The sequence below is a fragment of the Quercus robur genome, chromosome 7 (genome assembly GCF_932294415.1).
Source record: "Quercus robur chromosome 7, dhQueRobu3.1, whole genome shotgun sequence".
Taxonomy (NCBI): Eukaryota; Viridiplantae; Streptophyta; class Magnoliopsida; order Fagales; family Fagaceae; genus Quercus; species Quercus robur.
Window position 1 is genome coordinate 3536115 of NC_065540.1, and position 27486 is coordinate 3563600.

At 30.3% G+C, this 27486-nt stretch overlaps 2 protein-coding genes across 2 annotated transcripts; both read left to right on the forward strand.

Moving 5' to 3' along the window:
• The first annotated feature begins 6147 nt into the window (after positions 1–6147).
• LOC126691791 (uncharacterized) lies at positions 6148–7581 on the forward strand. Its single transcript, XM_050386952.1, has one exon. The coding sequence runs from the start codon at positions 6302–6304 to the stop codon at positions 7319–7321; it is 1020 nt and encodes a 339-aa protein (XP_050242909.1). The 5' UTR covers positions 6148–6301; the 3' UTR covers positions 7322–7581.
• A 9633-nt stretch (positions 7582–17214) lies between these two features.
• On the forward strand, positions 17215–18567 carry LOC126691792 (uncharacterized). Its single transcript, XM_050386953.1, has 3 exons — positions 17215–17524; positions 17647–17819; positions 18198–18567. Exons 1-3 carry the CDS (start codon positions 17452–17454, stop codon positions 18216–18218), a joined length of 267 nt encoding a protein of 88 aa, XP_050242910.1. The 5' UTR covers positions 17215–17451; the 3' UTR covers positions 18219–18567.
• The last annotated feature ends 8919 nt before the right edge of the window (positions 18568–27486 follow it).

The window sequence follows — 27486 nt, forward strand, 5'->3', positions numbered from 1 at the left end:
TGATTTCTTCACACAATTGGTAGTTGTTCTTCAATCAAGATATTTTATTATACAATATTTTTATTGCATTCGACTAGTCATCCAATCAAAGTCATGAACATAAATTTTTTTTGAGTTTGATTATTAGATTAACATCACATTGATTTGGGCCTACAGGTTGGCATCTATAGGTGGAACATCTTTGAATTGAAAGAGACCAATTGCATCTTCTAATTCTTCTTCGACCACAGCAAATCCATCAACTATTAAAAAAAAAAAAAAAAAATCAGATTTTGATTGTTTTTGCTATTGTGGCATTCATTTAGTTTTGGATGAGATTTGAAAGTAATGGTGTATCACTTCAACAGATTTGGTTTTGATTAAGGTTTTTGGGTTGTTACCTTTTTTAGTTTTGTTTTGGGTATTTTGGTTAAATTAATTTTGTGTATCCGTGTATTGTATTTATGATTGTCCTCAAATCGTTTCATTTCTAACTTTATTAGGCGAGTTAGAAAATTATTCTATAATTATCTGTTTGTTCTCTTTCATTTCAGTTTAATTTTGTGTGTGTGTGTGTGTGTGTGTGTGTCTCTCTCTCTCTCTCTCTATATATATATATATATATATTCATTATACCCTTTGGTTGGGATGTTGATAAATGAGAAGTTGAAAAAATTAAGAGAATTCTTGATGGGTAATCTTATTTTGGCTTAAACTTTATCTATTGTATTTATGAAAGTTTTTGTGGTCTGACACTTTGGTAATAGAGGTTAGAGTAGATAAAAAGCAACCCATATATGTAATATTTGTTCTCTTCTGGTTTTTGAAAAGTAAGAAAGACAGTGATTATTCACCTCAATCGATCCATATAATAGTTATATTAGTTAAGTTTAGTTTTGGTTTGTTAATGATTTTGTTTTCTTTTCTTAAAAAAGAAAAAAAAAACCAATGATTTTGTTTTGTAATGCTATTTGTTGTATATATTAGCTTATTAAAGTTTATGAATGTTTAGATTTTGCAAAAGCAAGTGGTTTTTTCTAGATACATGTTGTAAACTATAATTTTTTATAAGAACATCAAATCTATTCTTTTCTAGAGAAAATCCATTGAATTTCAATCGTGGTCTAATTTTTTACCATGTTTCATAAAAAAAAAAATTGGTGCATAGGTATTTACTACACGCTAAAATTGAGGGAACTAATAAAAAAGGCTTGATAAAATATCCATAACATTCTAAACAGATCACATGTCAGATAGAATTAGATAGAAAACTCTTAATTCATATTATTTTCCTCAGTAAAGGGGGAAATTCAAACATTGCAATTGTGTACAAGAGATTAAGAATGAGTGGTAAGATAACTTGCAAATTTGTGATTTAACATCATGTTATCTAATATAATTCCACCATAACATTTTTGCTATTACAATTGATAGATGCAACAAGTTCTCGTATAATTCAATATAATTCCACTATAACATTTTCTTTTTCTGATTAATAGATGCGACACTATATTTTTTTTTCTTTTACAATAATAGATCCAACAAATTGTAGAAACATTAACATTAATATATGACTATAAGTAATTCATATGTAAGACTTTAAGACCACTTTTTCATCACTGCATACATAAACATAATACAAAACTTTAGCATTACCAGGAATGAGATACTTTTAAATGTGGATTTCAATTTTGTTTTTATTTCAAATCCCAATTGATAAACAAACAATTTCATTACTTCAAAACTTTTTTTAAGAGATTGTTATCAACCATAGTATTTCACGCGATCAAATTCCTTATCCAACATTCAGAACAATAATCTACATTTTTTTCCCTTGAATAATAATAATAATTTAAATTTTAAAAAATTCAAAATGAATACATATAAAATTATTCCATTTTTTGTTCTTCTTTATCAATATTGTTCAACATTTCCAAGCGTATACACGAGTTATATGCTGGTTGATACTTAAAAGTTAAACCTACACAAAAAACCAAAAAAAAAAAAAAGTAAAAAATTTACAAATGAGTGGTGGTAAGGTGCCGTTTGTTGCAATTTAATTGAGATATCAAATCAATTAATTTATTTGTTTAAAACTCTCATCAAATTAGGCTTTACTAAACATACACAAAGGTTTTTAACCAATTAGGTTCTACCCTAGTAGTCTAGTACCCTTCAACCTATGATCATTGACGAATGAAGACCCCAGCATGACCCCCTGGCAAGACCCACATCTTAAGCAAAAATGAATTAGCTTGTTGGGCACTGATCGAACCATTATGAGACTTAACCACTGCTTTTACCTTGTAGGTATAGCAACTGCTGTTTTTGAGTAGAAGGGAAGAGTCTTAACTGTTGATTTTAATGCCTTCACTTAAAGCTCTGAAGTTTAAACTGATAAATAAAATTAGGTAGCAAATAAAATTTATCCAAGCAAGTAATAAATTCTGCATATTGAACTTGCCAAACTATTTACTTTTTTTTGTTGTTGAGGAAATTGCCAAACTATTTACTTATTTAGTCAAGTTATAGCTCAAGAGATTTTTTATTTGTGAATTAATTTGAAAAGGAAGAAGAAAAGTGGATAGAACTTTTATAATTCTGCTTATCTCAAAAGAAATATTAGATTAACTTATATAAAAAACAATAGTTTTAACTCTTTCCTGAATAAGGTGGGTCAATATTAATGAGAACCTAACTTAAATAGCTCAAGAGTTAATTGTTGGATTTTTTTTTTAAATTTTTTTTAATTTTTAAGGGAAGTGAGTTGGATTTTGACCATGAATTGATAAGTTAAGGTGAAAGCGTGATATTTTATGTTTATTTGTGAGATTTTAATTTTTTATTATTAGTAAAAAGTTTAACAATAAAATGACTCAATACTCTTAATTTTTATGATTAAAGACATATTCACTTAGAATCAATTAATAGAATTGTTCACATAAATTGTATATAAAGCATAACATATATTAAAAAAAAATGAAATAAACTTATTTATTTTAAATGTGATTGATGCAAATGATTTTATAAGTAAGAGTGAAAACAATGATGAAAGAGAAGTATATGTATGAGTGGTTTTATGGTAATGGTTAAAGAGAGGAAGTAAATGCATATTAAGTGGTTTTATGGTGATCGGTTTGCGAGAGCTACATTGAGAGAGAGAGAGAGAGAGCGAGAGAGAGAGAGAGAGAGGCATGTGAGTTTCTTTTTATTTTTAGTATATTATAGACTACTTTATTTTTTATTTTTTAAGTTAAATGAATATAAAATATTTTTTTATTTTGAATAAATTAAACTTGACCTTTAAAGTTTGAGATTATTTATTTATTTATTTATTTTTTTTTGTTGCTCTTCAAGTTTGTCTTTGTTTTCAATAATAATAATTGTTAAGTGTCAACAAAATAATTTTTTATTTATATTTTGAATTCCTCCTAAGGGTTAACATAAGAATCGGTCTTAGGACCTAAATGAAAACAATTCCAATGGTAAAAAAATATAATTTCTTTTATTTTATACTATTATATAAATATAATATTGCACTGTAATACTAAAATGGGTCATGCTAATGAGTACCTTTGGGGCAATGGTTAACAATACATTTTAGTAAAATTTTGATACAACTTTTATGGGAAATAGAAAAAGTTATCAAAACATTAATTACTTTTTTTTTTCCATAAAAACATTCTTTAAATGGATTATTAATCATTACCTTAAGAACATTCATTAGCATTTCCTTACTAAAATAGTGAGATTTTCTTCCATGGGGAACTTAGGCCCTGTTTAGTAACGGTGTTTAAATGACAAAAAATTGCTATTTAAACACTACAACACATATTTTTACTCACACAAATTTTTACAGAACTTAAATAACATTACAAAAAATCTTTTCCCAAACAACCCTTAGACATTTACATAAATGGATTATAGGAGAATCTTTTCAGGCTCAACTCAAGAAGGTTGGGTAAATTATCATCGTTCAATATGATGACCAAAAATAATATTTGATTAAAAAAGAAAAGAAAAGAATATTACTTGATTAAGTAATGGTGTTTAAATGACAAAAATTGTTATTTAAATAATACAACACATGTTTTCACACATATTTTCAAACTTAAATAACATTATTACAAATCTCTTCCCAAACAACCTTAAACATTTACATAAATGGATTATAGGAGAATCTTTCAGACTCAACTCAAGAAGGTTGGGTAAATTAACATCATTCAATATGATGGCTAAAAATAATATTTGATTAAAAAAGAAAAAGAAGAGCATATTACTTGATTAAGCGAGACGCAGTTTAGTTTGTTGAAGAAAGATTAAAGAAGTTAATTACTTCATGACGTAGTAACAGAAGTGCATCAATCACAAACCAATCATGGATTGTTGAGTGACTCAGTGGACAAACCCAGAGTCTGACTCTTGAGGCCTGAAAAAAAGTTGACAATCAGTCACTTTTCCTAGGCTCAAAATGGTATCACTGTTACTATTGCTATAAATAAAACCGACAAAAAACCCAAACAAAATCAAAAGGATCTAACAGTTATTCTCTCGACAATATTTACTCGATTCAATTGCCTTACTCCATACGCTACAACAAATCCCCCAGAATAGCAGTAAGTCAGTAACTGTGCTTCAAAACAATAAAAACAAAATTGCAGTTTCTGAATAAAGATTTCATACCAATCTAGTCATTCCATTTATATTAAAATTTTGGCTAAAATGTAAAATTTACATTTAAATATAAGTAGGATTTAATTCAAAATTTGTTTTCATTCATCTTAGTCCTTTTAGTTCTAAGTAGATTTAATTATGGTCTCTCCATTAAATTTTGTTCAATATTGCTTAATTGTCCAAACTTTTAATTTTTTTCTTCAAATTATAAAAATTCAATTCCAAGTATATTAAAATTTTGGCTAAAATACAAAACTCACACTTAAAATATAAATAGAATTTATTTCAATTTTTTTTTTGGTTATTTTAATCCTCTAAGTTTTAAGTAGATTCAATTAAGGTCTCTCAATCAAATTTTGTTTAATATTGCTTAATTGTCCAAACTTTTAATTTTTTTCTTCAAATTTAAAAAAGAGTCCAATTAATGATTGAAAATATTTTCAAAACATTTTTAATAAAAAATTTAACTGAAGATGATGAAAAGATATTAATTAAATAAATTTGAAAATGTCTTAATTGAATAAACTTGGAACTCATAAAACTAAAATGAATTATGGTGAAACTTATAAGTCTAATTTTCCCATTTAAGTCTATTTTTTTTTTAGCAAGTCTAAATTTTTAAATATTAAGGGTCTGTTTGGGATCTGTTTATTTTGTTGAAACTGTAAAATTTTTGTTGAAAGTATTATAGATAAAGATAAAAGTTAGTTGAAATAGTACAATGAGACTTATGAATAGTACCAACAAGTGCAGTAAGACCCATGAATAGTAGAAAAAAATAAGTTGACAAAAATAATCTTACCAAACAGACACTAAATCATAAGATTATTAAAATATTAATCCAATTTGGTCTATTTACACACTATCTACTTTTTTTTTTTTTTTTTTTTGGGATAAGTAGATAATGTGTAAATGGTCCTAGATGCTCGTATAAAGATTAAATCATCACGTAATAGATAAGAGTCTTATAATTCAACTTATTGACATTTTCTTAACGTATTTTACGTTTCGAATAAAAAAGAAAAGAAAAGAGAAAAAAATCTATTTCTATAATATTTTTACAATAAATTATAAGTGGTGAGTTGTTATTATTAGTTATTACGAGTGGGTAACAAAATAATTTAAATCTTGGATTCAAATGAAAACCAATAACAACATATCATTTATAATTTGTAATAAAAATATTATAAAAATATTGTGAATTTAACGCAGGTCAAAAATTAAATAACTAGAAGTAAGGAAAACTAAATTTGGAGGTAAACAATTTTGGAAGAAATTTCCTACTAGAAGTCTAGAACCGACCACAAGTGCCAGCCATGCCAAACAGAAGACTGCACAACAAAACAAACACAACAAGACTCATTTTACAACCTCGAAATATTAGATAAAATCTTAACAGTGGATCCTACCCATCCGTGCAAAGATTAAATAAAATAATATAAATAAAATAAAATAAGATAAATCTCTTTGGCACAAGCGCAGTGCACAACACATGAGAGATAAAAGCCACACACAGCTATAACATAGGAGTTAAGACACCCCATTTCTTCTCTCTTCCATAAACAAAGCTCAAACAAAAAAAAAAAAACAGAGTCCGGTAGAGAGAGAAATACTGAAATAGAGAGAGGTTTTTTTTGTTTGTTTGAAAATGAAGCTATCCACAAAACCCATATCGAGTCCGGGTCGGACTGAGAAGTTTCCACCACCATTGATGAGGTTTCTGAGGACCAATGTGGGGAGCAGAAGCAGAGGCAGGGCACGTTCAAGCCCAATGTTTGTTCGCAACAAAAGGAACTCCAACGCCGCCATTGAAACTCAAGAACCAACTTCTCCAAAGGTTACATGCATGGGCCAAGTCCGGGTCCGCCGCTCCTCCAACAAACAACCCTGCAAGGCTCGGAACCGCCGTGTCGGAGCCAAGACAAGACGCAGGTGCAAATGGCTCCAAAATGCTCTGTTATGCCGCCATATTGCCTTGAATAGGAAAACAAGGTGTTGCGGGCCGGCTTGGCGCAAGTGGGTCTTGTTTTTTCAAGTGGGATTTCGACGAAAAGGCGAAACTCGACAAGATTCACCAAAATCTGAACAGAAATTTGGGAATAAAATTGAATTTTCAGAGCGAGAAGATGGGGAAGAGGAAGAACAAGAACAAGAAGATCTTGAAAAAGAAGTTCTAGCTAAGGTCTTTGTGTCTAATTCATGTTCACCACCAAAGAATGCTTTTTTGTTAACTAGGTGCAGATCTGCTCCGTACAGATCTTCATCTCTGGCCAGTAGATTCTGGGAATCACCGCTCGGGACAGAGGAAATAGAGGAACAGAGGAAAAGAACAGAGCAAGAAAACAACAGAGACGAGGAACATGCGGAGCATACAGCGAAACCCACATCGGCAAGCGAGTCAATTTCGGATCAAGAATCGAGGATAGCTCCCGAAACCGAGAAAAAGTTGGAGTTTTTGAAAGAATTCGAAGGTTCAATTAAAGAAGGATTCCTCAGCTCCTCAAACGTTGAAGAATTGAAAGCTGTAGATGTCTCTGTAGGGCCTCTTATACTCACAAGGTGTAAATCAGAACCAGCAAGAACCGGAGAGAAGCTTGTTCCAGAATATAATTTCTGGAAAAGAAGAAGGTTGGGTCTCACTAGTTCAAACTCACAACCTGTTTTGTGATTAAATCCATTATTATAATCTCTACCCCTTTTTATTTTTATTTTTTTACTGAATTGAAAATATTTTTGGGCAGCTGAATTGAATTGTTTTTTTTTTTTTTTTTTTATATATTGAAAAAAAAAAATTACATGTGGAGCTATATATATATATATATAGAGGAGAGAATCTCTATGTTTCTATGGTAATATAAAAAAAAAAAAAAGTTAAGTTTGGTCGTACGCTGAAAGCGGAAAGAAATGAAATAGTTGTGTTCATCTATATCTATCTATCTGCTCTGCTTTGCTCTGCCACTCCTCATGGGTAGCTGTCTGTATTTATTACTTTTTATTTGTTTGTGCCATTTAAATCAGTCTGTGTTTTTCAACAAATTTCATGGAACGAGAAGTTTGGGACTGTTCTCAGTGTTTTCTGCTTTTGCTTTATGGACTGGCTTGGGGTAATGGGATTTTGATTAATATAATAAGTATCTTTGGATACTCTGACCAACTTCAATATTGGTTGAAAGCCTATTGGTATAATACCTTTATGAGGTGACCTCCACATAATACATGTTCATATCTCTGACTATTTGATATATAGGGGATAATCTTATAGTATAAAGAATAATAAATATGAAACATGATTCTAAAATTTTTAACTGACCAACTTCAATATTGGTTGAAAGCCTATTGGTATAATACCTTTATGAGGTGACCCCACATCTTATTGTAATATATCTCTGACTATTTGATATATAGGGGATAATCTTATAGTATAAAGAATAATTTTTAAACATGATTCTAAATTTTTTAATGGGGGGCTAGTTTTGCCACTTTGCCTCTTTTTTTTTTTTTTTTTTTTTTTTTCAGAGATTTGCAATTAAGATTTTTGACCAACTGTTTACTTTCAACTTTTAAAGATTTGTTGATCAAAAAGTATGGTCTAAAGGTACATGATTAATGTCTAAAATGTGAAAGGTACATGAACAGGTCATTGTCTTATAGCTTTTGGACATTTCATTTCAGGATGATTAGGGAACATAATCCATCATCCATTTCACATTAGATAAGAAATATAGGGTGGAAAATTTTCTTTTGAGCTAAATTTCTTTGATTCAGACCACTTGACAAAGATTAGGTTGAGATAATTGAAACCTAGTGCAGGGCATGTTTGCCATAAGTTTATTTTATTTTACTTTATTTTAAAAGTTTATTCAGCGTGGGGACATCTATTTATCTTAAATTTACTTTAAAAAAAATTAAAATTGTATTTCAACAATTATTTTTTAAGCCCAACAAGTACTTAAACCTGTGTTGAACAAGCATGGTTTTTGAGAGGGTTAATTTACAGCTACTGCATCGTGTAGAAAGTGGCTAAGAAGACTGTCTCATGAGTTATACCCTCAAACTAATGAGACCCACATGTTATGTTATGAGAACTTCGTTTCATGAAATTGTAATAATTTTTCTCACTATGACTACAAACTAGGACATTTATTAGTGTGGTCCTTACCCCGAGCTTGTCTAGTTAATGTAATTGAGCATGGTTTTTAGCCTGATCTGCTTTAAGCAAACAATTTTCTGAAACCAAGGCCCCATAGCAACCTGTCCAGTGGTCAGTGTTATCCAAAAGCACACTTACACCGAAATATTTAAAGAAGCTGCCACTTGGGCCAAGTTTCAGGCACACAGGGTCTCTGTGCATTTATGGACTTGGAAAGATGAAATACTAGGCTAATGTCTGTGAGAAATTATAAGTTACATGGTAAGTTAGTGATGTGGTTTATTATTTTACTAAAAAATTTATAATTAAAATTGTTGAATTAAATTTTTTTTTTAAATAAAAGTTGATTATTGACTCAGTAATTTTAATCAAGTAAGAGTCTTTTGGTGAAATGATAGACAAATAACATGATCCAGAGGATAGTCTAATTTCTCAATGTTGGGACTCAAATTATGGTAACTCAGTAAGTTTGGCAAAGTGAACCGTGGATTTAACCCACAATGCTACATAAACAATGTTTTTCATAATAATTGAGTTAACATTCACACATAAACAGTATTTTTCCCAATAATTAAGTTGGCATTTACGATAATCGGGTTAACAAGCTTTTAGAAGTTCTTACAAATGATATTGCTTTACAGCAGTTGTGAAAAGTTTTTCAAATTGCTTGTGGTCTATAGATTTTCACTAAACAAAAGTGCATTAGATTAGCTTGAGGTATAAGCAGTGTATTACTACCAAACATTCTGTCCATATGGGACCCATCGCACGGCATGTCAGGCTGGAGGTTGCAGGCTCCATTGACTTCTCTATCCGATCTTGTCATTTTCAGTTTGGCCATTAACAATCTCATCATTTGCAGTCCAATTTTTCGCCCCTTAAATCATGGACGCATAGAAATTGAAAAATTAAGTGGTTAGGAGAGACGATAAATGGTTCCAAATAGCAAATTACCCCATGCGATCACGTTTATCTGTTTATAAATCTCGTACTCTACTGCCCTGTCACAGCAACAGCACAATAACTCTACTAATGCAACACAACGTGTAATCTTATCAAGAAGCTGTACTGGGTGGGTGTGGCCTGGTGCTTCACATTGGTGGATCTTAAATAATATTATTAATAATATTAGCAGTTTAAAACAACAATTATATACCATAATATAAATATTTATGTGAAAAATCTTTTCTTTTTTAAGGGAAAAAATTACAAGACAAATTTCGAATAATTTTATTATATTATCAAATCAATTACATTAATTTTTGTGTATATCTCACGACTAAAGAAAAATCTCTATCATTTTTCTTTACTCTCACACACACGCATTAATTATCTCTTTCAAAGGCGATAATACTTTACTCTTTCCTTTTTTATTTTCTTCTCCACGCACAGCTCTCTCTTGGCTGTCTTCTTTTTCTCTAAACGGCTTTCTCTTGGGTCAAAACCATCAAATTTTTTGTAGTATTGTCTATTTATAGGACCCTTTTACTATTCCCTCTTAGACTAAGAATACATTACCTTTTTAATAAGGAGTCTATTTTCTCTTGGAATAGGAACACATCACCTCTTTAATAAGGAATAGACTTACTTCCACACTAAGAAATAACCTTTCCTTCTATAACAAGGTAACCCAAATTAATTTTTCCTTCTTCAACTAGGAAACCTAATTGACTTTCCAAGTCACAATTGGAATTTGAGGCAATTTCCCAACACACATAATACTGAGTAGAAGTTTAGTAGTTTAAGTAGTAGCGTTTCAACAAATGTGTTGTGTCCTCAACAATAGCGTCATCAAAATCCCAGTGATATACGTGATATTAATCTTACAATTATTGTAGTGTGGGGTTGATGAATACACAAACTCCTTTTTTATTCAGAAAAAGAAATCTGTACTGTAAATGTATGTGGTATTCCTTGAACAGATTTTTGAAAGAAAAACACTTTTTTTTTGGGAGGGGGTTGTGGTTGTGGTGGTGGTGATGGTGAGGCAGTTTTGCATAGGAACCAGGGGAAAGTAGTGCTGGACAAAACTAGTGCCTTAGCTATTGCACTAAATGGTCAGGCTTTCGGGAAAGTAGGACCCAGAAGAAATCACAATTCACAGCACCCCCACATGTCACTTTTCCACTCAAAAAATGAAAAATGGAAAAAAGAAAAGAAAAAAAAGGTACTGATGCCTGTGCTACCAAATATGAAATATTTTACATTCTATACTATATAACGTATCAGATTGTCACAGCTCAAGTAAAATCTAAATTTTACATTCTATAATATATAACGTTGTATCCTGGCCTGAGATTGTGGATGGTACAAAAAGTGAGCCATTAGATTAAAAGGCTGCTTGCTGCAAAGCAGTGTTTTAGTGTTCAGTGTTCCCAGAAGACAGATCGTGCAATCATTTTAAGTTAAAATATGGATCTAGTGGAACCAGGGATGGACTTCACCAGTAAAAACATTCAGGGAAAGAAAAAAGGATTTGGATTTTGGTGCATGAGAAAAACAGGTGCACAGCTTTTTGTTTGAAAAAAGGCTAGCCTTTTTTCTGGACTTGTCGGTGAGAGTTGTCCAAGGTTATGTCCACGTGATCCATCAACTCATGGGCCGCGATGGGGTTAGTCTTTGAAGCAATAAGTCTATAACCAAAAACAAATGTCCACCATCAATATTTTATTTATTTATAATTTTGATCCTTTTAGATAATAAAGGATTCATTGATGCATTGAATTGAACTGAGTGGCAGAGTGGGCTACTAATAATTCAAAAACCAACTTTGATAATACTGCATTCATAACCTCTAGTATTGATATCCAAAATTTTAAAAACCTCAATCAAAGAATTTTAGTCCCTACTAAGTTTGAATAGTAGTTTTGTCTTGATGGTAAAAGGTTCCAGTTGATAACACATTCCTTCTTACCAAACAAAGAATATCTTATGAGACCGTCTTATGTGGGAGTCATACAACGGTAGGTTCCACATGTTGTGAGATGGTGATCTTACGAGACTATCTTATAAGATATTATCTCTCAAGTAAGGGAGTTAGCGGCTTGACTAGCTTTTGTAGTTGTGTCCCAATTTATTCTCTTGAAAACCTTGAACAATATTCCCCCAATCCATCACAAGACTCTAATTTAGTCTATTAAAGCATTCATATTTGTCTAGGGCTAGACACATGTGATTATGGTTAATTAATTATGATTGGTCATTTAAATAACTAAATTTGATTAATGGTGTGTCATAATCCCATTGGCGTAGGTTTAGAACAGGGATGCACTATCATACATAAGATTGCTAATTCTAATGGATAAATAGTCTTAATTTTAGTGTTTTAGTTAAAACCCTTATAGATAAGTGTTTAAATTAAAATAAGTCACTTCCAAAATATCCACTAGCTTCATCTAATCCTAAAATGGCTAAATTTTAGGCCCCAGAGTTGGATGGAACTCAAAAACTTATATTATTCAAAATTGTAGAAAATCATTTTCAAAATTTAGGTTCACATTGTGAGGTGATTCGACATAGAATCTGCGAATTTGGAAGCCAACATTTCTGTCAAAATTATAGATTTTTGAGTTATATTTAAAACCGCACTAAAATCATCTCAAAATACTACGACATGTTCAAAGCTAAAAATTCAGCCACTTAATTCAATTTTCTGATTCCAATTCTTATCCATCTTGCATTGCACAACCTTATCAACATATGTGCATGAAAATTAAGCAAGTAAGAGTTTTATACTTATACTAACTTAATCCCAAGGCCATCTATTCCCTCTATAAATAGAAAGAGCCTGGCTCATTTGCAAAGCACACCAGAATCCTTTAAGATCTATTGAAGAAAGCCACAAAGGTCAATGCCGATCATTTTTGTCGATTCATGACTTTCTCAATAGTAACTTACTCAAAGGAAGCCCCACCTGTCACTTCCTTTGAAGAATTCAAGGAAAATTTGAAGATTTACTGTTACTCTAATTTTTTTTTTTTGGGAGAAACTACTGTTACTCTATTGAAATCTTTAAAGAATTCAAAGAACATGTTTGAAGGAACTTAAAAAAAAAGGAGATGCTACCTGTACACAACTCATTTTGTATCCTGTTAATAAATTTTGGTCCTTTGTCCCAATGATGAGTTTGACATATGTCAATCAAGGATAATTAAAGAGTTTACAATAATTTGAAAGTAATCACAAATCAAAAGTACTCAAATCATTTTGAAATCGATACTGGAAAATGACCTTTGCTCACTATTTTGTCCATAAAATTTTATCCACAAAGAATTGTTGAGTAAGGTTTATTTCATTGGAAAGTAGACATCTTGGGCTTCAATTCGAATACTAATTTTGCCTAATTTATACTTATATCGAGTAAGTTATGACCATCTGAAATTGGGCAAACTGGGCAGTCTAATTTTCTGGGTTTTAAAACTTCATTTTAAGGGCCCAAAACATCATGCTTTGATGTGGGCCGGCCTATAAACCCTTGAAAACTTCCAAAGATCATTAAAAAGCCCTAAAAATCCTAATTTTAACTTATAAATACTTATTTTATGTCTCCAATTAAAACCCTAACTAGAGAAAGTTATTTTTTTGCTTTCATCTTCTCTAAAACCCTATTTTCTCTTTTCAAAACCCTAGAGCAGGAGAAATTATAAGATCCACATGGTAGATAAGTGATGTGGTCTACCATTTCACTAAAAAACTTCCACTTGTTTAAAATTGTTAGTTAGAAAATTTTTTTAAACAAAAATTAATTACTGACTCAGCAATTTTAAACAAGTGGAAGTTTTTTAATGGAATGGTAGACAAGTGACGTAGTCCACCATAGGACTCTATAATTTCTCCTAGAGCAGCACCTTAGCACATTTTTTACATAATTAAAAACCTCTCTTTAGTTAGTTTTAAGGCAGAAACTATTTTTCTAAATTGATTTCTCAAAACCTTTTTCAAAACTTTTTGTTCTTGAGTTGTGATTACTAACAATTGTGGTGTTCTTTGATTATTTTTGTCTTCTTCATCTAATTTTTGTGTTGTAGGCATTGAGGGGTCGGTTAAACAATCTCAAATCTGTGATTCTAAAGCAAGGTGAGTCTCTTTTCCATGATTTTCCACTTTGCTACATAGGATTCACATCATTCTTTGCTTAATACTATATTAAGTGTTCTTACTTATTTTATTTGAATTTATGATCTTTGTTTGTTTATTGATCTGACCGTGGCTTAGTATATTTTATTTTTGTTCTCTTTTGTTTCTTTAGTTCATTCTCCCATGATTCCTCTTAAGATTGACATGTTTATTGAGTTAATGTTAGTTTAGTATAGTTGTTTGTTTTGTTTCATGTTTATTTGTTTATATTGATGTTTGTTTTATTTTCTTTATGTTAGTTTAGTGTTTAGGGTTCTAATATGCTTGTTTGATTTTTATGTTTATATCTTTGAATGATTAAATCTGTAAAAATTTATTTTTTTATGGAAGATGTTTTTCTTTAGTCAATTGGGGATTATGTGCTCTTATATATGTGCACATCAAAAAACCCTAATGCAATAGACTGCCCACATGAGCGCCAATTTGGACCTTCCTACGGGCCCAAATGCCAACAGAACACAGTAGAAATATGAAAATTCTAACACTATAATGAATGTGATCAGATTTAGGAAAAGCAAGTGATTATAACGCACACACACACTTAAAAGTAGTATGGGCACTTGAAGCCGCTGTCTGCGATTTTACTGCAGGAATTGAAAAGATTTGAGGCTTTGTTGTCAGTGTCCCAGTCATACTGGCAAATGGCAATCTGCTGATCATAAACTCTAGAACGACCCCATTCCAGTCCAGCTACGACAGCTGTTGATGTTGGACCCAACAGGACACCCATGAATGGTAACATGCATATGGGCATGTAGTTTTCATACATCACCAATATCATATCGGCAATGGGTTTAAACATTTTAGTCAACGAATAGTAAATTGTTTCTTGTTCTTACGTTTATATATTAACAATTTTCAATCAAATAATATTGTAACCTAGTAGTACTTCAATCAAATGATAATATGTAATTTTGGTATTGTAGATGTCACCCTATCAAGTATCTCACTTATACATGGCCTTGTTTGCTCAGTGTGAGCAAGTGTAGTGCAATCCACGTTCAAATTTGTTGGCAATCTTGACCTCTAAAGCTCTATAATATTGAACTCACTAAGCCTCACTCAAGCTACATAGCAATCTTGCAATATCTTTGGAAATTACTACCAGAGATACCCATCTTCAAAAATATCCATATTCAATTAATGATCGCATTGCATCTTGAACATATAGAACCCCTAATAAATCCCATGAAAATGATTGGACCTTCACATGTGAGTTGTGACCACTCTTAATGTTGGGGAATAGTGTTCTGTGATGCAGAGTTGCTGACAATTTATCTGGCTGATAAGATGCATGACCGTGTCATTTATGAGTGCGTGAGCCATTTCATGATTGCGTGAGCCATTTCATGATTGATTTTACATGTGTGTCATAAACTATATTTAGCTTTTTTTTAATTTAAATGTTTTTTTAGAAAATAAGTTATTTAAAAAAAATATCTTTTATAAATTTTTTTTATTATGTTTGATAACAATTTTAAATGAGTTAGGAAATAATTTTTTAACTTTCTTTATTTAGTTAAGTCATACATTATCTATTAATTGAAGATAATTTTTATTTGACTCATTTTTTATGCTACTAAATACAAGAAAACACAGAAAAATTATTTTTATATAAAATTTTTTTCATCGAAACAAACAGAACATCATATTGTGCAAATTTCACAAATGACTCTTTTTATACATTAATAATTTAAGAGGGGAGATTTGAACACGGGATGCTTCTTTGAAATTTGAAAATACTAAAATGGGCCAACTAATTAAGCTATCAGGCTATTGACCACAAATGACATTTGTTATAATAGAATGAGTTCGGTTAATGGGTGTCCTTAGAGCATTTGTTAATTGACCATTTTTGGAAAGTTTTAATATAAATTTTATAAAAATTATAAAGACGGTAAAAAAATTAGTTGTTGTTTTTTTTTTTTTCTTTTTGTTTTGTTTTGTTTTTGTATTTTTTTTTTTCACTAAACTAATGCCCTCAGAGCATTGGTTAACTTTTCCCTAATAGAATATGCATTTGGACTATGCTAGGCATTGTTCACTCCAAAATCATTGAGGATGCAGTGTAATTAAATTAAGCTTGCCAACAGATTTGGCACTGAAAGAATTTGTTAACTCAAACAACTAGACTTAAAGCGTAATACTTTGGCAATAAAATGCCAGGCTCGCTGTATGGCTATCAAGACATATGGCCGATTCTCTCACAAAAGAAAAAAAGAAAAGAAAAGAAAGATATATGGCCGACATAATTTGTGATATGAGGAATACTACAAATTTTCTTCTAAACTAATACGTTATTAATCATCTTCTCAAAAAAAAGAAAAGAAAAAAAAAAGTCTGTACACTTATTTATTATTATGTTGAAGATGGACCAATCTCATTTATTGTCCCGTCATTTATAAGTTTTTATTGTAGTAAAATTGATAGCAGTTCTAGCATTCAAGGCACAACATGTTCTGTGGAGCCTCAAAATGTTAATTATTATTTGTGTTATCACCCCTTCTGGGAAGTCTATAGATCTATCTGGGGTTTTCAAAATTGGCAAACTTCCGAAAAGCTTGACAGCTTACATTTTTGACCTTTGACATTACTCAAGAGGTTTGGATATAAGGTTCATATGGTGGACAAGTGGCATGGTCCACCATTCCACTAAAAAAATTACACTTGTTTAAAATTGTTGAGTTAGAAATTTTTTTGAAACAAAAATTGATTACTGACTCAATAATTTTAAACAAATGGGAATCTTTTAGTAAAATGGTGGATAAGTGAAGTGATCCACCAGAAAACTGTATAATTTCTCCTAGATTGGATTTGCACAGTGGCTTTGAATAACATGCTGTATGCCTGTATGCAAGACCTAGAGGATTAATGATCATGCACATTTTTTACAATAAAAAAAGGGTGTGTGTCTAGGACTCTAGTAGTAATTTCTTCTTTTTCTCTCTCTCTCTCTTCCCTGCAAGATATAACAGGCACAACCTCCCCATTGTCTTGTGCTATGAAGTGGGTACACATGAATTCCATAATTTATTTTTGAAATTTCCAAATCAATTCTAGACCAAAAAAAGAAAAAGAAAAAAGAAACAAAATAAAAGAGAGTAGGTGTAAGTAAATTGAAATCCAGCCAAGTGAGCTAAATGGGACATCCCTCTAAAGGACAATTCAATTATATACACATGGAGCTGTCCGGAGCAAGAGAATAACACATAATCAAAAAAGCTAAAAGCTAAAAAGTTTAGGTATAAGTTACATATACATGGTTACACTAACATAAATATTCCAACCCAACATTTCCACATCGGTTCCCTGCAACTTATTGTTGTGTGGATGGCGACGGTTTCACTTGCCAAAAGCTGAAAAATACCTCACCTCACCTCACCTGCCCTTTTGCTTATTTCATGAACACTTCATGAATTTTATGACATAAATTATCCCTCTCATTCCTTCTATATATATACATGTATGAATGATTGAGATTTAGCATTTGACGAACTCAGTTTTGGCATGCCATGGAGCTCAAGTCTAGCACCACCACCATCTTTTTTCTCTTCCTCCTTTTCACTGTGCCCTATTTATCAAGAGGTTAGCATCTCTCTCTCTCTCTCGCTCTCTTTCTCAACATGTTTTTTCTTGAATACTTGCATAGTACAACAAAGATTGAAAAGAATTATGTGACATAATGATTTGATATTGGTTTATGATAGGGGAATCGGATCGGTTGGATTTGGAGGTGTACCAAATCGATTATAGGGGTCCAGAGACCCACTCATCAACTCCTCCGCCTGATCATCATCACGTTAAGCCTTTGACTCATCGAGAAACTGCTGTGGCAGCTCCCAAATCTAAGGGCTTAAAGGGTGGTAGTCTAGGAAGAAAAGTAAGTCCACATGATGCATAATTTCTCTTTTGGTTTTTATCATTAAAGAATGAGCTCGATGTAGTGATACATGAGCAATAATGGAGGTTTTCTCTTGTGGCACAACACTAATTCTGACTTATCAATGTTTGGCAACCAAAATACATGAAAACGTGAATTTTTTACACAAACTTGTGTATAATTAGTTGGAAAAAATTTATACAAAAAATTTCATGTGGATCATGTTGAGGGTAGGGTTCTAGAGAGGCTCAATGTACAGCTTTTGTCAGTGACTAATTCACACAATTTCACTAGTTCTGTGGATCTTGGAGGTGGTAAATAATTAGTAGCTTTTAAATTACTTTCACCATTTCTTATGCTATTGTTTCTTTGTTGCAGGTCAATAAAATTCAAGGATAATAAGTTGTGAGGGAGGTTGTTTTAGTTTTGGTCAAATTGAAAACAGCTCAGTTTCTCTCTTACATTCAGTTGAGAATGAGCTTGGAATGTAATATATGGCAATCTTCTGTTATGCTTTACCTATATAGCAATTTGTTTAAATGAGGGTTGTGTGATCTTTATTTCATTTTTGAGAAACCATGTGATGGTCTTTATTTGGAGTTTGATAATTGTAACTACTATTATGTAGTTCTGGCTTTAAGAAGAATTAGCTTAATAGCCATAGTTTGTATTGTATATCAATGTAATTAATCAACCAAAAAAAAAGACAATGTAAGTTGCAAGATCTATAGTTAGCATTATTCCCTTACTTTCGATTATATAGAAAAACTTCATTTCTATCATTATTAAGTCAATCTTATTCTTTTCATAAGATGATTTTGATTGACTCTCTCTCTCTTTTTTTTTTTTTTTTTTCACGGCCACCGCAAGAGGAAGCTATGCCCTGCCAAATTCATACAGGGCAAAGTTGTGATAGAGTCCGATCACATTAGCAGTTTTTTTTTTTGTTGCTTTTCTGTCAAAAAAAGAAAAAAACAGTTATTTATTTATTTATTTAATTGAGATACATTACCAATGTAGCTATATTGAAATTATCTTAACAAATAAAGGATCAAACTGTTTAACACATATGCAGTTTGTTCAATATGTTAAAATAAATGCGAAAGTGGAAGTATAAAATAGAGTAACACAAAATCACACGAGAACTATGTGATTCAGTCTAATAACTTATGTTCACGTAAAAAATCCTTAAAAGTTACATCTTTGATTGATGTATGAGTATAGTACAAATCTTATGTTATAATGAACAATATTGATCGAACACAATATAAAGATATATCATAGGCTAAATCCTAGATTAATCACGCACTAGCTGTGGTTAATAAGTTTACCGTACAAGTATAAGACTTGGAGTTGCACAAAAAATAAGATTGGCCTTGGCTATACTATATATTGTTCTAATATCTTCAAATATATTTGATTTTTGGTACAACTATTCAATGAATTGCAACACGGAAGTGTTCTACGTGTTCTTCTTCTGCATTCATTTGCTTTGCATCAGAAACATTGGAAAATGTTAGCTTTTAAAATGTCAATTCATTCAGTAAACAAGCGTATACCCAGGGCTATCTGCATTTGTGACAGATGTAAATGGGACAGTAGGCTTTACAATGTTTATTCATGATAGTAACATACAACTACTGGTGTTGATTAGGCGGCCGCGGATGTGACCAAAAGACTTGCGCCAGCGAAGCTGATTCCCCTCCAAATAATTAATGTATGTTTCTATGATTGATAGATAAATTTATTAACATGTTTTTTTTTTTTGGGGTAAAGAGTTAAGATTGAATTGAATGTCATTGTTATTTTAAATTTTTTTTAACTTTATTGATATATACAAATTGAATGTGAAGGTAGGGTAGAAAGTCGACTGAGTTGTATACGAAAAATTTGGACTCATGAATTCGGAAAATAATTTGTTTATGTTCGTTTATTTAACAATCGAATTAAGCTTAAGCTCTAATCTAGGATCAACTATTAAACAATTCATGTCCAAATATGATGATGTGTTGTGAACAAGATCTTGAGTATGAGATTCGACTTAAATATATATAATATCATATGTTTAGGAGTTAGGGCATTAGGACAGTGTCTATCTCTAAATAAGTAAGAAAATCCTCCAACATACTGCATGACGATTTATAAAACTATCAACATTTATTTATTTATTTTGAGAAGATCAATATTTATTTTTAGCCACACGATTTATTTAACATTGAATTATGTGATTTGTTTAAAAAATACACAAGGATGACTTTAGGAATCTTCACGTAAAGGGTTGGAAGTAAAATTTTGTCCATATGTTTATATAGATACATGTATAAAAATATATTTATATAGACTTGAGAATCTAGATTGGATGTAAGTTTATAAATAAGTTCATTAGATATTAAATCATTATTTGTAATTGAAACCATTGTTAAGGGATGGAAGATTTTATTTGTGATGCTTATTATATATAATAAAAGAATAAGTTAATTAAGTAGCTTGTGAACAAACATAAGTACGCTTAACAAAAAAATGAACACAACTTGAACGGACTCATCATTTATTTATTAGTATATAATCCGTGCATATGCACGGTACAATTAAAAAGAATCACAATTATACACATATATGAGTTCAAATTAGACATAGTATAAGAGTTACCACCCATAGATATATACATGATTTTTAATTTTTTTTTTTTTGTTTTTTAGAAATACACATGAATTTACTCTTTTTTTTTTCTTTTTCTTTTTTTGTTTATTGGGGTTGTGATAATTTATTTATATTATACCCTTTGTATTTTCCTTCTCAAAAAAAAAAAAAAAAAAAAAAACTTCTTTGTCTTTTGTACAACATTAACTCACCTAGAACAAAAATTTTAAAAATTTAGATGAACATATGACACAAAATTATACAACAATTAGAATCCAATTTAGAATCTAATTGGATTTTTTCTTAGTTTTATCTTTAATTATAGACTAGTATTATTTCCATGCATACACACCTTGATGGAGATTCATATGTAAGCTCAAAAATTTTAAAATAATCAAAACTAAATTATAAAATAAATAATAAAAAAATTATTAAATAATTAAATAAATTTAATAAAAAAATTTACTTTTAGTTATGATTGTTTAGAGCTTAGACTTTATTAGTATTTATCTTTAAAAAAATAAAATAAAATTCTCTTTGTGCTTTGTGCTAATTTCTTAATATGAGATACATAATGATTTTGATCATTCCCAATTGGGTTATGTTTAATCTATACCATAACTAGTACAAACAATAATAAACAAAATAGTTTGTCAATATTTTTTTTTTCTTTCTAGTTATAGTCTAATTGAAAAAACCAACACACTCACAAATTAAATACAATAACCAAAACCGAAAATCAAAACATATACAAAAGAGTTCAAAAATTTAGAATATAAAAAAATAAATAAAAACTTACATAAGAGAACCAATAACTTAGATGGGGGTCCATTGTTTTTCGTCTTTATATTAAACTTTCTTTGGCTTAATTAATGTCCTGCATGCAAATTCAGAAACAAAGAACAATAAGTAAGATGAATTTGTAAGATTAAAACATAAATTATAATCTTTAATTATAGGAATGACTTATTGGTTAAGAATTATTGTATCGAAAAGTTGAATGTTTATAAATTCTAAAAATTTTGATAACAGAATTTTAGTTGGAGTAGAATTTAAATTTTTAAAAAACTTAGATGATAAAGCTTTATCTAAATTAAATTATTGTTAAATCTTATCCCTTAGTCAAGAGCTTTGTAGCTTAATATCTTGATAAAATATTAATTCAATAAGATGCAACTTGAGGAAAAAAAACAAAGCCAAAAACGTGGGTTGAGTGAGATTTAAGTTTATAAATTTTTTATAATAGAATTTAATTTGAATATAATTTAAATTTGTTTTAATTTATTGTTAAATCATGATCTCGAGGAAAAAACAAAAACAAAAGAAAATTTTGATAATAGACTTTTAGTGTGAATAGAATTTAAATTAAATTATTGTTAAATCTTATCCTTTAGTCAAAATGGTTGTTTTTTTTAGAAAGAAAACATGGGTTGTTGTGTGAAATTTAAGTTTAGAAATTTTTTATAATAGACTTTTAATTTGAATATAATTTAAATTTGTTGAAATTTAAATGGTAAACTTTACTGAAATTAAACCATTGTTAAATATTATTTCTTAATTAAAGAAATATATTTTAACAAAAATATAAAATTAATTTACTAATTAGTGACTAGTGAGAGTAGCAATTTGGTGCAACTACGACTTCTAAACTCAATTTTTATTATATGGTAAATTTAAATAATAAAGTTTAGAGAAGTGCTACGTCTACAATATTTTTACAATAAATAATAGGTGGTTAATTATTATTGGTTCAAATTTAAACCTACTACTGTGATTACTTTTTTGACCCTATAATAGCAACTAGTAACAATCTATCACTTATGATTTATTGTGAAATATTGTAGACATAGTTGTGGGTACCTTGGATGTATTGATTTTTAGTCTTTGGTTTTTACATGGTACACTACTCCTTTGCTTCAGAACTTATAAGGCAGAAAATGAGGGAAGTTCTCTTCGATGTGGGACTCCGAGGATGCTGTGTAAAAGCTAAAGGATAAAAATCAGTACATCCAAGGTACCCACAATAAAAGGAAGTTGTAGCTATTTTTCTGGCCGCCTTGTGGAGAGAACATTTGAACAGTGCTGCCTTGGCTACCACAACTCACAAAAGGCTGAAAGGGGTGTCTGATGGGATAGGTACTTAAGTGGGGATCCAAATGATTAACAAGTGTAGGGTCTAGATGATTAGAAAGGAGCTATATAATGTGGAAGAACCCCCATGAGAAGGGGGTGGTGAAAAACAGAGAGAGAACACTATAGCATACAAAATTATCTTAATATTCAACTGTGATCAGTATACAATAACTTTGGCCTCCTCGAACTAAAAATCCATTGACACCAATATTTCTTATTTGTGCTTGATTGTCTTTTAATTCAACATTAGCCGTTGCCCAATTCATTAAGACCTAGTTCTTTGACCCATATTTTACAAATTCATTGTATTGGGCTCATTAGACCAAGACTCCATATATTTTGGGTTTGGGCCCCAAATCGTGCCCTTACAATAGTATTTCTCTAAAGTTTTACTTAAATTAAATCGTTATTAAATATTATCCCTTAATTAAGGAAATATATCCTAATAAAAAATATATAATTAATTTAATAATTAGTTAGAGTAGCCACTTAATGCAACCTCAACTTCTAAGCTATTATATGGTATATATGATGATATGATATAGATATATAGATTTTTGTATGTGGAAAAAAACTAGACATATTAGATTGATTTGACTGGTCAAAATTGGGAAATGATCGTAGCAGTTTTGTAGCCCCTTTGAATTGGACTCATTTTAAATCCGAAATCAATTTAATTCATACCCAATTGAATCAAACTTGAGCTCACCCAGATTTTTTTCCTATGATTCTTAAAAAAAAAAAAAAAGTGGGTTCTAGTTAGCTCAATTGGTAAAAAATTTTATGATTGAATAAGAGATCTGAGATTCAACCCCCTTCTATACAAAAAATCGATTGGTGTTTGTGTTTAATAATAAAGAACTATCATCAGGAGCAGATGACATAGGTTGAAATTCCCTCAAAAAAATAAAAAACTTGTTTACCAAGTATATTCCTAATGCTCAATTGGGGCTTGTCAAAAGACATTAATAACATGACACCAAATTCCTGTTACAGCTAAAATAAAGATTGATTTCTGAGGTTATTGATTCAAGTTGTTAATTGTTGAAATTATTAACTGGGAAACAAAAGGAACGTATCAATTTGGCATATTAAAGATCAATTCATTTAGGATTACATATTTTTTTATCAATTTGCTGAAGTCGCTGATCATGAGTGGTGGCCATTGGACAATAATTTATATATGAATTTATAATTTTTTTTCTCTACTATTTAAAAGCCATAACCACAATAAAATTGTGGGACAAAAGTTGTGTCTCTAAATCTCTCAAAAAATGCTATTTTATAATACTCTACCGCGGATTGATCACGGTAAAAAGACAACCTATAATAAAATTATTAAACTGTTATGGAAACGGTGAAAAGTATATTATTATTTTTTTTTTGAGAAACGGTGAAAAGTATATTATTAATAAATATAAATAATCTATATATATATATATATATCATATCATATCATATTATATATAATAAAAGTTGGGCGTAGACGTCGTGGTTGCGCCAAGTGGCTTCACCAAATTGCAAAAAGTTTATTAAATTTTTAGAATTTTAAAGAACTAAAAAGGAATAGTATACTAGCAAGACTCTAATTCATTCTTATCATTAAGTAGTTTATCTCAAAAAAAAAAAAAAAAACAATCATTAAGTAGTTTATCTAAGGAAAAAAAAAAAAAAACTACTTCTTCTTTTTTGTATTAACTTAAACGTAAACAAAATAAATAAATAAATAAATAATCTAACAACAATCTAGCTAATAACGTTAACTATTTTTTTGGAATAAAATATACCTAAACTTCATGATTGGGTAAGCTCCTCTTTCTTTTTGTTCATATCAAGTTATCAACTTCTTCACAACTTAAAATTATCTAATATAAAAGTGAGGGTATACTACCATGACTCTAATTCATTCTTATCATTAAGTAGTTTATCTCAAAAAAAAAAAAAAAAAAAAATCTAATAACAATCTTGCTTACGCTACTTATGTACTTGAAGTTTGGATTAGTGAGAATTACAATGTGCGTGGGATGGATATGCAATACACGGGCCGTGTGCAAGTCAACTTTGTGCAACAATAGCTAAGGTTATAAAAGCACACATTTCCAGTTTCGGCACAAAAGCAAAGTGCCAAACCTTAAAACATTCAAATAGCGTTTTATAATCTTATTCCAATACTGTGAACTCTTCGACTTCCTCTCTCTCTCTACTCTTCCCCGAACAACAACAAGAAGAAGAACAGAAGAAAAATTACAGGGCAAAAATCTAAATAAAGCTGTAAGCAAGGTTTCTGTTTTCTGTTTATTCCTTGGCTGCTTTTGGATTCTTCAATAACACATTAGGCCTTTATTACTATTTTGGTTTTTCGTTTTCTGTTTTGAAAACTCTTCCCTTAAAAGTTTAAAATAGCTAAGGTTGTTTTTTGGTGGTTTAGAAAAATGAAGGAGAATATTGGTCACAAACAATCAAAACCGAACCCACCGCACCATTGAACGATGATTGGAGAGCTCAACTTACGCCTACTATTAGACACAAAATTGTCAATAAATTGTAATTTTCTTCCTTCACACTAAATTTCTTATTTTTATTATCATATTTAATTTCTTAATCTTTATTCTCAGTCTTTTTTTTTTAATCCAAAAAAGGAAAAAAGAAAGTGATTGATGAATGTTTATTTATTTGTTGTTCTGTCAAAATTCATATATATTGCATTCGATAAGAGTGTGATTGCCTAGGCTTCATTTATTTATTTATTTTCTTTATACTTTTAAAAATATCTTTTTTATTTAGGCCAAAAATGATTTTAGTACTTCACTAAAGTTTAAAGCTATTGTTTTTAGTTCCTAAAAAACTTAAAAAGTGATTGATATTAATTACGATTTATTTTTAGTCCCTATGGAGCATTTTTAGTTTGACCACGTCATCTGAGGTCTTAAACATAATCACTCTAATCTTTACTGACTAAACATGTATTTAAGCCATTAATTGATAAACATGTGTGTGTTTAAGAATTGATGTATGGTTGTGTCTGTGTCATATTTGTATGGTTCATGATATAGGTCTCATTGTGTGGGGTCTTACAAATAGCAACACTCTTTATAGATTTTATGGAATCACTTCCATTTCGTCCATAATTTTTTGTATTTCGTTTAGTTATTAATAATCTACAATATTAATAAAAGTTTATTACTCATGAAAAAAAATGATGTTTTAGGTATAATTTAAGACCTAAAATAGTAACATACTCTTAATTAATACTTTTAAAAGAACAAATTTTGATGAGTGAATCATTTGTTTACTCCAATTTTTTTTTCCATGAAATTGAATAGGTTTTGTGTATTTTTTGTCTTTTGTTTAACTTTATTTTTTAAAAGTTTTATCCAATTTATATGGTTGTAATTTGAGAATCAATCATTAAATATGCTTAGACATGATTTTTGTGTGTGTGTTATGACACGGGTTCAATGGTGAAATGTTACTTTCATCCTCGCAATTTTGATTTAGAGAACAATCTTCTTTTTAGCTTATTATTAAGCATATATTAAAATAAATTTGATGACTTTTATCAATCATTAAATTTTCTATTATTTTGTATATCATTAAATTTTAATAATAGTATTTTTTTTTTTAGCTTTAAGAATTGTTACAGATTGCATACTTATATTACAAGTACTCAATGTTTTATGGTCAAAATTCCATTGGATGCACCCTACCCTAAAGATATGTGCTACCCCTTCCCCCAAATCTCAAGAAATTAGCATTTAGCTATAATTTTTTTTTTTTAAAAACACACTTCCTATATATGAAAAAATATATATTCTATAAGTTTATGATAAAACCGTGCAACGCACGGGTCTTTAACTAGTATATATATAATAAATCGAAGGTTTTGAAACTTCCATAATTTTCTACATCAGTATTTTTTTTTTAAATTTATTAAATTTGATTTAAAATAAATCTAATTTTTCCTAACCAAATACACGTTACAAAACCTTACAAAAACCGATACCTCTCTCTTCTCTTCTCAGACGCAAACTTCTCCTTCCCCTAAACCCAAAACTCACCCTTTCCTTCCTCCAAAATCAAAACCCAAAACTCAGTTTCTCCCACCGTTGCCGCCGCCGCCACAAATTGCCACCACCACGAATTGCCGCCACCACGGAAAGGCAGTCTACTGAGGATTTGAACGATGTAAAATCAAAACCCAAAACTCAGATTCTCCCACCGTCGCCGCCGCCGCCACAAATTGCCACCACCACGGATTGCCGCCACCACGGAAAGGCAGTCTACTGAGGATTTGAACGATGTTGGCTTTGTTGAACCTAGGGAAACCCAATGGAAGATCAAATTCTACATGGGCTTCATCTCTTGGCATTTTAAAGAATGGTTAGTGATGTTTTTATTTTAATTTTAGGTTTTCCCCCTTACCTATTCTCTTTATCTGGAGTAAATTTGTGGTTTTGATTTTGGGTTTTGTTCTATTGGTTTTGGCTATTAAGTATGATTTAGGGCTACTTTTGGGTTTTTATTTTAATTTTAGGTTTTCCTCCTTACCTATTCACTTTATCTGGAGTAAATTTGTGGTTTTGATTTTAGGTTTAGTTCTATTGGTTTTGGCTGTTAAGTATGATTTAGGGCTACGTTTGGGAGTGATTAGCATAGATTGATGGGTTTGGAGCCGGTAGTGCTATTTTCAATTATTGGCTGCATTGCTCTCTCTTTCATATTTTAGCAAATTCAATCAACTACACCCACTGAGCCTCAGGCAGTGATTGGGGTTTTTCATTCTTTTGAAAAATTTTGAACTTTTTTAGGGTTTGGTTATTGTATTTTTTAGGGATTGTACTGAATTGTAGCGAATTTGCTTTGATTTTTTTTTTTTTTTGGGGTTTTGTTATGG

Excerpts from the sequence above, each read along its gene's own strand:
- LOC126691791 (XM_050386952.1), top strand. The coding sequence starts at position 6,302 with ATGAAGCTATCCACAAAACCCATATCGAGTCCGGGTCGGACTGAGAAG.
- LOC126691792 (XM_050386953.1), top strand. The coding sequence starts at position 17,452 with ATGGAGCTCAAGTCTAGCACCACCACCATCTTTTTTCTCTTCCTCCTT. Across the intron at positions 17,525-17,646 it reads TGTGCCCTATTTATCAAGAG|GGGAATCGGATCGGTTGGAT; the intron begins GTTAGCATCTCT and ends GGTTTATGATAG. Across the intron at positions 17,820-18,197 it reads GTGGTAGTCTAGGAAGAAAA|GTCAATAAAATTCAAGGATA; the intron begins GTAAGTCCACAT and ends TCTTTGTTGCAG.